Source organism: Corylus avellana, chromosome 10, assembly GCF_965113065.1.
Source record: "Corylus avellana chromosome 10, dhCorAvel1.hap1.2, whole genome shotgun sequence".
Lineage (NCBI taxonomy): Eukaryota > Viridiplantae > Streptophyta > Magnoliopsida > Fagales > Betulaceae > Corylus > Corylus avellana.
The window spans coordinates 539,462-551,040 of NC_142499.1; the positions used below are offsets into that span (position 1 = coordinate 539,462).

Below are 11,579 nucleotides of genomic sequence, written 5' to 3' on the forward strand. Positions count from 1 at the left end.
AAACCTATATAATTATGAATATTAAAAATAAAAGGCAAAATAATATTGCTTTCCAAAGTAAAAAAAAAAAAAAAAAAAAAAAAAAAAAAAAAAACCTTAAAAATATGCTTGAAAATCCGAGTAAATTACACCAAAAAAAAAAAAACAAACAAATCTATAAACATTCAAATGAATTAAAACATAAGACCTTTAATTTTAGTTTAATTTATATAAATTAGAATATGTTAAAACATTATTGGTCTGAAAAAAAAAAAAAAAATGTTTAAGAAGAATAATTACCTCCAATTTGAATTTTTAGGCCAATAGATTATGTTTTTGTTAATGTTGGAGAGTGGAGAAAAAGAAAGATAGAGATGGAGAGAAAAAAGAGGAGAGATATTAATGTTAGAGAGTGGAGGTAGAAAGATGTCTTTTTTTTTTTGAAATTAAGAGAGCGAGAGATGTTGAATGAGAGTGAAAGACTTGGAGAGAAAAAAGAGAAAGAGACGTGGAGAGAGAGAGAGAGAGAAAGAGAGAGAGAGAGAAATATGAACCGGTTCAAGAGAGAGATGTGGAATGAGAGTGCTTGGAGAGAAAAAATAAATAAAAAATAAAAAAATAAAATAAAAGAGTGAGAGAGAGAGAGAGAGAGAGAGGAAAAAAAGAGAGATAGAGAGAGAAAAAATTGAACCGTTCACTTTTTAAAATAATAAGTTAAAAAATCAGTTTACTCTTTAAAAAAGTTGGTCTTTCAATCAAGATTTAATGCAATCAAATAAATCATCTATCTTATTTCAATACAAATAAAACCTATATAATTCCAAATATTAAAAAAAAAAAAAAAAAAAAAAAAAAAAAAAAAAGCAAAATAATATTGCTTTCAAAAGTAGAGAAAAAATGCTTGAAAATCCGAGTAAATTAGACCAAAAAAAAAAATCCATAAACATTCAAATGAATTAAAAGATAAGACCCTTAATTTTAGTTTAATTTATATAAATTAGAATATGTTAAAACTTTGTTGGTTTGGAAAAAAAAAAAAAAAAAAAAGGTTAAGAAGAATAATTACCTCCAATTTGAATTTTTAGGCCAATAGATTATGTTTTTGTTAATGTTGGAGAGTGGGGAAAGAGAAAGATAGAGATGGAGAGAAAAAAGAGGAGAGATATTAATGTTGGAGAGTGGAGGTAGAAAGATGTCTTTTTTTTTTTGAAATTAAGAGAGAGAGAGATGTTGAATGAGAGTGAAAGACTTGGAGAGAAAAAAGAGAAAGAGATGTGGAGAGCGAGGAAAAAAAGGAGAAAGAGAGAGAGAGAGAGAGAGAGAGAGAGATATGAACCGGTTCAAGAGAGAGATGTGGAATGAGAGTGCTTGGAGAGAAAAAATAAAAAAAATAAAAAAATAAAATAAAAGAGTGAGAGAGAGAGAGAGAGAGAGAGAGAGGAAAAAAAGAGAGATAGAGAGAGAAAAAAAAATGAACCGTTTACTTTTTAAAATAATAAGTTAAAAAATCAGTTTACTCTTTAAAAAAGTTGGTCTTTCAATCAAGATTTAATGCAATCAAATAAATCATCTATCTTATTTCAATACAAATAAAACCTATATAATTCCAAATATTAAAAAAAAAAAAAAAAAAAAAAGCAAAATAATATTGCTTTCAAAAGTAGAGAAAAAATGCTTGAAAATCTGAGTAAATTAGACCCAAAAAAAAAAATCCATAAACATTCAAATGAATTAAAAGATAAGACCCTTAATTTTAGTTTAATTTATATAAATTAGAATATGTTAAAACTTTGTTGGTTTGGAAAAAAAAAAAAAAAAAAAGGTTAAGAAGAATAATTACCTCCAATTTGAATTTTTAGGCCAATAGATTATGTTTTTGTTAATGTTGGAGAGTGGAGAAAGAGAAAGATAGAGATGGAGAAAAAAAAGAGGAGAGATATTAATGTTGGAGAGTGGAGGTAGAAAGATGTCTTTTTTTTTTTGAAATTAAGAGAGAGAGAGATGTTGAATGAGAGTGAAAGACTTGGAGAGAAAAAAGAGAAAGAGACGTGGAGAGAGAGGAAAAAAAGGAGAGAGAGAGAGAGAGATATGAACCGGTTCAAGAGAGAGATGTGGAATGAGAGTGCTTGGAGAGAAAAAAAAAAAAAAAAAAAAAAAAAAAAAAGAGTGAGAGAGAGAGAGAGAGAGAGAGAGGAAAAAAAAGAGAGATAGAGAGAGAAAAAAAATAAACCGTTCACTTTTTAAAATAATAAGTTAAAAAATCAGTTTACTCTTTAAAAAAGTTGGTCTTTCAATCAAGATTTAATGCAATCAAATAAATCATCTATCTTATTTCAATACAAATAAAACCTATATAATTCCAAATATTAAAAAAAAAGAAAAAAAAAAAAAGCAAAATAATATTGCTTTCAAAAGTAGAGAAAAAATGCTTGAAAATCCGAGTAAATTAGACAAAAAAAAAAATCCATAAACATTCAAATGAATTAAAAGATAAGACCCTTAATTTTAGTTTAATTTATATAAATTAGAATATGTTAAAACTTTGTTGGTTCGGAAAAAAAAAAAAAAAAGGTTAAGAAGAATAATTACCTCCAATTTGAATTTTTAGGCCAATAGATTATGTTTTGGTTAATGTTGGAGAGTGGAGAAAGAGAAAGATAGAGATGGAGAGAAAAAAGAGGAGAGATATTAATGTTGGAGAGTGGAGGGAGAGAGATGTCTTTTTCTTTGAAATTAAGAGAGAGAGAGACGTGGAGAGAGAGGAAAAAAAAGGAGAGAGAGAGAGAGAGAGAGAGAGAGAGAGATATGAACCGGTGAGAGAGATGTGGAATGAGAGTGAATGACTTGTAGAGAGAAAAGAGAGAGAGAGAGAGAGAGGAAAAATATGAACCGTTCAATTTTTAAAATAATGAGTTAAAAAATCGGTTTACTCTTTAAAAAAATTGGTCTTTCAATCAAGATTTAATGTAATCAAATAAATCATCTATCTTATTTCAATACAAATAATATTTGTCCCCAAGAGGTAGTTCAATCGGCTGGGACCACACTTAATGAAGTGGAGGTCACTAGTTCGAATCCCCCTCCCCCCTTCTTGTACGGACATGTCCAAAAAAAAAAAATACAAATAATATTTCTTCATTAAGACAATTAAATATATTACAAATAAAATTCCTACATTTTAATTGTCTGACAATATTGATATATAAAGAGAGAGAGAGAATTTCGGAACCTTTTGTTTTCTTCATTAAAATAATTAAATGTATTACAAATAAAACTCCTGGGTTTTAAGTGCCCAAAACTTGTTCATTCTTTAAAACGCCACGTGTCGCAATTATAGGCATTCTCTAAAACATGGGTTCACGACACGTTGTCATAATTCTAAGCACTCTCTACGTTAAAACTCAGTTTTTATATATATTTGAATAAAAACAATATATAAATTTGAAAAAAATATAAGGGACACAAACGAAAACAAAAAGTAAGAGAAGATAAAAAGAAAAATAGAGAGAGAAAGAGAAAATTTGGGAACCTTTTGTAATAAATCATCTATCTTATTTCAATACAAATAAAACCTATATAATTATGAATATTAAAAATAAAAGGCAAAATAATATTGCTTTCAAAAGTAGAGAAGAAAAAAAAAAAAAAAAAACCTTAAAAATATGCTTGAAAATCCGAGTAAATTACACCAAAAAAAAAAAAAAACAAACAAATCTATAAACATTCAAATGAATTAAAACATAAGACCTTTAATTTTAGTTTAATTTATCATTATTGGTCTGAAAAAAAAAATAATAATAATTACCTCCAATTTGAATTTTTAGGCTAATAGATTATGTTTTTGTTAATGTTGGAGAGTGGAGAAAGAGAAAGATAGAGATGGAGAGAAAAAAGAGGAGAGATATTAATGTTGGAGAGTAGAGGTAGAAAGACGTCTTTTTTTTTTTGAAATTAAGAGAGAGAGAGAGAGATGTTGAATGAGAGTGAAAGACTTGGAGAGAAAAAAAGAGAAAGAGACGTGGAGAGAGAGGAAAAAAAGGAGAGAGAGAGAGAGAGATATGAACCGGTTCAAGAGAGAGATGTGGAATGAGAGTGCATGGAGAGAAAAAATAAAAAAAAATAAAAAAATAAAATAAAAGAGTGAGAGAGAGAGAGAGAGAGAGAGAGAGAGGAAAAAAAGAGAGATAGAGAGAGAAAAAAAAAATGAACCGTTCACTTTTTAAAATAATAAGTTAAAAAATCAGTTTACTCTTTGAAAAAGTTGGTCTTTCAATCAAGATTTAATGCAATCAAATAAATCATCTATCTTATTTCAATACAAATAAAACCTATATAATTCCAAATATTAAAAAAAAAAAAAAAAAAAAAAAAAGCAAAATAATATTGCTTTCAAAAGTAGAGAAAAAATGCTTGAAAATCCGAGTAAATTAGACAAAAAAAAAAATCCATAAACATTCAAATGAATTAAAAGATAAGACCCTTAATTTTAGTTTAATTTATATAAATTAGAATATGTTAAAACTTTGTTGGTTTGGAAAAAAAAAAAAAAAAAAGGTTAAGAAGAATAATTACCTCCAATTTGAATTTTTAGGCCAATAGATTATGTTTTTCTTAATGTTGGAGAGTGGAGAAAGAGAAAGATAGAGATGGAGAGAAAAAAGAGGAGAGATATTAATGTTGGAGAGTGGAGGGAGAGAGATGTCTTTTTCTTTGAAATTAAGAGAGAGAGAGAGACGTGGAGAGAGAGGAAAAAAAAGGAGAGAGAGAGAGAGAGATATGAACCGGTGAGAGAGATGTGGAATGAGAGTGAATGACTTGTAGAGAGAAAAGAGAGAGAGAGAGAGAGGAAAAAAAGAGAGATAGAGAGAGAGAGAAAAAATATGAACCGTTCAATTTTTAAAATAATGAGTTAAAAAATCGGTTTCCTCTTTAAAAAAATTGGTCTTTCAATCAAGATTTAATGTAATCAAATAAATCTTGGATAACACGTGGTTCTATGAACCACCTGAGTGTATCTCTGAGATTTTGCAAATGGAGCAAGTTGCTCCAATTGCCATTGAATTTCATTAATGAGAATGCAGTTTTTTATTCAAAAAAAAAAAATATAATCAAATAAATCATCTATCTTATTTCAATACAAATAATATTTCTTCATTAAGACAATTAAATATATTACAAATAAAATTCCTACATTTTAATTGTCTCACAATATTGATATATAAAGAGAGAGAGAATTTCGGAACCTTTTGTTTTCTTCATTAAAATAATTAAATGCATTACAAATAAAACTCCTGGGTTTTAAGTGCCCAAAACTTGTTCATTCTTTAAAACGCCACGTGTCGCAATTGCAGGCATTTTCTAAAACATGGGTTCACGACACGTGTCATAATTCTAAGCACTCTCTACGTTAAAACTCAATTTTTATATATATTTGAATAAAAATAATATATAAATTTGAAAAAAAATATAAAGGACACAAACGAAAACAAAAAGTAAGAGAAGATAAAAAGAAAAATAGAGAGAGAAAGAGAAAATTTGGGAACCTTTTGTTTTCTTCATTAAGACAATTAAATATATTACAAATAAAGAGAGAGAGAGAATTTCGGAACCTTTTGTTTTCTTCATTAAAATAATTAAATGCATTACGAATAAAACCTCTTGGTTTTAAATGCCCAAAACTTGTTCATTCTTTATAACGCCATGTGTCGCAATTATATACACTCTCTAAAACATGGGTTCAGGACACGTGTCGTAATTCTAAGCACTCTCTACGTCAAAACTCGGTTTTTATATATATATATGATTATTATTATTATTATTTATTCAAATAAAGGAAAGGGAAAAAAAATGACTATAAAGGAGAATCCATGCCACTCCTAATACAAAGAGAAGAAAGAAAAAGAGAAATAGTGGGAATTTATGCACCCAAACACAAGGTTTGAGCCGGCCCATCTAGCAACGGAAAAGGATTCTCTCCATTTCAAAATTCCTCAATTTCTTTTATTTAGTGCATTTTGAAGGGTAGCGTTGTTTAAATGTGGCGCACCTTGAAATCTTCAAAACTTTCCATGAAGGGATGGAAAGCAGCTGATCTTTAATATCAGCTAGTACTGGATCAGTGCTTCAGCCAGAGAACAATGATGGGTTATTAATGGCTAGGATAGTAACCAAAGAATCACCTTCAATGACCAGAGAGTGGCAACCATAAGAGAGTGCTAACCTCACAGCTAAGAGCATTCTCAGCAGACTCCCTATAAGGGAGTCTGTTCCCTAAATTTAGGGAATATATCTAAAAAATTGCAAAAAACGTCCCATAGCAGATTCTCTATATGGTTCCCTAAACCATCAGCTGCTACAGTTGAACCCAAAACATTGGGTTCAACTGTAGCGATCCAAAGGTTTATTAAATTGAAAAAAAAAAAAAAAAAAAAAAAAAAAAAAAACTTATTCTCTCTCCTGTCAGCCCAACTCTCAACGCATCCTCTTTCTCTTTCCTGTCAACACGCCATCCCTCTCTGAACACAACCTCTTGCTGCAAAAACTCCATCTTCTTCTGCCTCTCAACTTTCATCCATGTTCGACACAAGGTACAGAGGAGACTGAAAAGAGAGAACGTTCGAGATTGAGAGAGAATGGTGAGCGTTCTGTTCAAGCCGAGAGAAAGAGAGACTGAAGAACGGTGGTTGAGCCACCGTCGTCATGCAGTGGGCAGCGCCTGGGCAAAGCTGAACCAGCTCCCTTCAGGCGAGATGAAAAATCAAAAGAAAAAAAAAGAACAGGAAAAATATTCGCATCTTTGTTTTCCTCCGTTTCTTGGGACCCAAACAGAGAACTCGGAGAAGATGAGACGATGCAGCAAAATCCCAGACCGATCAAGACCCAATAGAAACCGATCAAGACCCAACAGAAACCCAGAAACCCAGACCGATCAAACCAAACTTCAAGGTTCTCATATATGCTGGCAGAGAGGGAAATAGGTGCTGCAGCTGGAAGGGAAAGAAAGGAAAGAAGAAGACGGAGATGAGATGAGATGAGATGAGAGAGAGAAATCATATATGCTCACCAGACTTCACCATTCAAGGAGATCAAGAGAGTGAGGCAGAGAGTGAGATGGAGATGAGTGAGGAAGAGAGGGAAATAGGTGCTGTGGCTGGAAGGGAAAGAAAGGAAAGAAGAAGACGGAGATGAGATGAGAGAGAGAAAGAAAGGTTAAATTAAAGGAATAAAATATAAAAAAGGTAAAATAAAAATAATAATATTTTAAGGTATAAGGAAGCATTAAGGGAAACTATTGGGGTGCAAATTGATATAGGGAAGCAAAAAGTAGTTTTGATCCTTAAACTTAGAGAAGATGACCGGGTAGCTGCTGGGAATGTTCTAACAAGGCTGCATGGGCCTTGCCCAAATTGGCTTCCATAGAAGGAAGCTTGAGGGGGTTCACAACAAGGAAATCCCCTTGGTGATTTTTGAGAGTAGCTATTGCCACAGCAAAAGAAGGCCGAATAGCCACATCAAAATTCACTTTATAAGAACCCATAGGAGGAGGGGCCCATAACATGGACTCAGAGACATCACTCCAAGCTGAAAGGTGATGCCTAATGGTGGACTTGGCTAGCTTGAGGATTACTTGAGGATTCGGTTGAGTCCCTACATGAATCAGTTTATTCCTAGCCATCCACATGTGATCTAGCTTAACACCAAGGCTGAAATCTGAAAATTATGAACTTCATCCACATGAATGCCCAAAGAGGAGTGAGGCCGAAGCAAGGCCTTAGTCCATACCTCAATTGGCTAGGAGGAGAATGAAGTAGTGTTTAGGGGCCAATTGGAGCTAAACCACCAGTCTTGCAAAAAGGCCGCTCAGAAAGATATGCTGCATAGTCTCCGGGAGACCAAGACAAAAGGGCAGGTTGTCTTGTTCCCTTGTACATTCATATAACTTTATAAATAATTTACTATTTTTTATCGGCTTAAACTTTTAAGAGAAGTGGTAAATTAACATAATATAGGTCATGATGAATTCAAACATTGTTTCTGTTATTTACTTTGCATTTTAATTAATTAAATATTTCATGTGTCGGGTTTTACTTCTCAAGAAGAAATTTAACCCCACGCGTGAGGAAGCGCATTAGAATATTAATTAGATTTCTTACCTCATTAAACTTCTAGAATAAATAATAATTTAAAGAGAGTTTTAGCTGAATTTTGCATTGAGGTTTTCCAAATTATTATGGCTTTAATTTACATGACAATTTAAAGTTGGTACATATAACCATGTACATGATATCACGTTATTTAATTTTTTTTTTAAAAAAAGTGTTAACTTGTCTAATACACCAACTTTAAATCTTGGCTATAAAATAAGTACTCTTAATTTTATTTGAAATTGATATGATCATATTGAGGTATTACATTGATATATGGTTAATATATATTAATAACGAATGGCTGAGTAATGAAAGATCAAGATTTACTCAAATACTTTATATTTAATTTGTACTCAAATTTTCATTATCCAACCATCATATATGCTTAAGTTACAAGATTTCTCTCTCGTATATATATATATATATATATATATATATATATAGTAATAAATTCTTACATATAATAGTATCAATATATATGAATATCTTCTTTATCCCTCTCAAGATCAGGAACAGATAAAATATATTGATGATAGAGAAGCCATTCATTTCCATTAATGTAAGCAATATCCATGTAGGGAGCTGCTTCAGATTGCCCCAGTTGCTTTGCATACGAGGCCCTATATGTGTAATTTGCTCCTGCTCCCACACATTGATACTCTCCGAAGAACACCGTTCTGTATTCACAATCATATTCAACAACAGTAAACAACTTTGATACAGGAAACAAAACAAACAAGCAAAAAACAAGTAATGAAGGTGATGAGTTGGTCGTGAGAGCTAAGAAAAGAAAAGCTTATTTGTGTAAAGAAAAGAAGTAAATAGGAGATTAATTAGCCACAATTACTGATCTCTTGAGGGGTCTCTCCAATCATTCCAACCATCCGGAGCTACGACATCTGACATGTATGTTGTAGAAAACACGACAGTGGCATAAACTCCCCAAGCTCGCCCAAGCCACACTCTCCCACTTCCACTGATGCTACAATTCACAAAGGAAAAACCAGTTTGCTCATTCATCGCCTGCCTCCCATGAGCTGTGATGGCGCCGCTAATCCCGCCGGCCACTTCCTTTGCTATTGAATTAATGGTGCACCCCTGCCATGTACAAATCTTATTGCTTGGCTTAACAAGAGGGAAACTAGCAAATTAAAGCATGTTCAATTGATGGAAGGTTGTGGTACCTCATAGAGGGATCTAGCACTTCCAAAAATGAAATCAATGGATCCTTGTATGAAACATTCTACGAAATAATGCCTCCCATGGTCATCATTTAGTGTGTCTTGGGCTCCATAAAATCCACATCCATAAAATGCAGCCCTGTCGCCTGCAATTCGAAGTGCCACTGCCTGCCCTCCAACTATTCCCTGGGATGGCACAGGAGCTGTGTTCTTTTCAAACAAACACAAACAAAATTCTCATAAATGGTCCGTGATTAAATTTACCTCTTTCCTATAAGTTTAAACTTGTAGAATAATTGGTGATTTAACATGTCATGCATGATCGGTTACCTTAAAGGTAATATTGTAAGCAGTAAAGTTGGAAGCATAAACGGCTACCGAAGAGCTGTAGGCAGTCCCTCCGGTGGAATTTGCGGTGTCGTTCCATGCTATAGCTGTATTGAGATATCCCTGACCTTGAAATATCAGATTTGTTTTGTTGGCCTCCACCACCACTTTTTCCCTGCCAACATTTGGTAAATATTCTACCTAATTATTGCTTGCAAATGTGTCTAACACGTCATTTCTCAATGCATGATGAACTCTTTGTTTTTTGACCTAATGATTAAAAAGAGAAAAAGGGTTGAAAACTTTGTATGAGATAATGACCTGTATGTACCAGAATCAATGATGATGAGGGTCCTAGAGGGGCTATTCTCAGGAACAGCATCTACTGCCTTCTGCACGCTGCTAAAATTTGCACAACCCTTCAAGTCGACTGTCAAAATGAGTGCCACTTTGTAGATGGACACGAGCCTAGACTTCCATTTTCTTGTGTCACATCTTCTCTTAGGCTTCCTCCGATGATGATGGTGGCCTCTAGACACAAAATGAGACAAAAGATCCTCCACCCCACTTTGCTTGACAACCTTATTGAAGACAGTAAGGAAGAAACTGTGTTGAGAACTAATGGTATTACTTGTAATGGAAGGAGGTGGGATAGTATAGAGCGTGATGACGATCGAAAGGAGTGCAATGGCAAAGGCAGAGAGCCAAAACAAGGTTGTTGTTTTGATTCTCATGGTTAATGCTCTGGTATTGAGTTAAATGTACTGTGTTATTGAGTTTTAAAAAAAGTGGGGTTAGGATTTCATCATGTGCCAACATGGTGAGTGCTTCATGATTGACGTGTGAGGTACGAAATGTCGACACACAGGGAAAAAGTGGAGAGATGGTAATTAGAAAGTTTGATCCAAAAGGTGATTTCATATGGAAAGAGGGAGAAGGTAAGATGGGCAGCAATGAAGAGAGGAAAGTAGGAAGAAAAATGGGCAGCAATAAAGAAAGGAAAACTCACACGCTAAGCCAGAGAAAATAGAGCAATGATGGAAGCCACCGAAAGTGTAAGAGGGTGTGCTTGCGTTTGTTCAGGTGGTGGCTCCTTTGACTACTCTGAAACAATGCCTAACTGAGTAGTGAGATTGGGAGACTCTGGCTGACTATGAAAACGATTGCTGGGGAAACTAAGTTGGGCTCTTCCTTTTTAGCGACAATGCACGATTCAAGCAAGTTTAAGGCATCAATGGTACCGCCCTTGTTGACGGGTGGAGTGCTAGCTTTTGGTGGCAAGAAATCTTGGCCACGTGGGTTTGTCCCTCGAAGTTACTTATTATTGAAAGATTTTGAGCTGTTTAAAGCAAACATGCAATCCGTGAAGCATCTTCATATATGATAATAGATCACGATCATCCCCAAATTGGTTGGTTGGAAGGGTCAAAGAGAGTGGTTCATCAACTCTCAATAGCCACCTTTGTGCTGACCTAGTGCAAGCCAACATTCCCTCTCTTGTCTAGCTATTGTGCCCTAAACCATTCATTTTAAATGAACGGCTCAATTTAAAACTATTGCATCCTGTGCAATTGGTAATTTATGCCGTGATCAAGGTTGACGCAATTATGTTTGTCAAACAGAATAAAAAGACAGTTCTTATTCAACTCTTACCACTCTCTACTTTGCTTCGATCAAAACTTCCATGGAAAGTCTTAACAGAAAAACTCTCCCGATTTTCATTTGACTGGTTACAAGCTGGAGTACTTGTGCTATGCTATATTGGTTGTGCCTTATATTTCTGGTGTTAATACTTGTCACGTTTAGGCCTTCAACAATGTTGAACATTTCTTGTCCTTACTTCCTGTTGGGCCTAATAACCCAATACCTAGTCCATTGGCCAATCTGCCCAAGTACAGCTCTCAGCCTGAAGGATACCACACAGTATAATCTCCAATGAGGATGT

At 33.5% G+C, this 11,579-nt stretch overlaps 1 protein-coding gene across 1 annotated transcript; it reads right to left on the minus strand.

The window, feature by feature from the left end:
- Window positions 1-8,569: 8,569 nt before the first annotated feature.
- Window positions 8,570-10,368, minus strand: LOC132162005 (putative pectinesterase 15). The gene is made up of 5 exons (XM_059572248.2): window positions 9,956-10,368; window positions 9,638-9,809; window positions 9,311-9,517; window positions 8,974-9,224; window positions 8,570-8,803 (listed from the first exon to the last, which is right to left on the minus strand). The coding sequence occupies exons 1-5, from the start codon at window positions 10,366-10,368 to the stop codon at window positions 8,596-8,598; spliced, it is 1,251 nt and encodes a 416-aa protein (XP_059428231.2). The 3' UTR covers window positions 8,570-8,595.
- Between the last annotated feature and the right edge of the window lie 1,211 nt (window positions 10,369-11,579).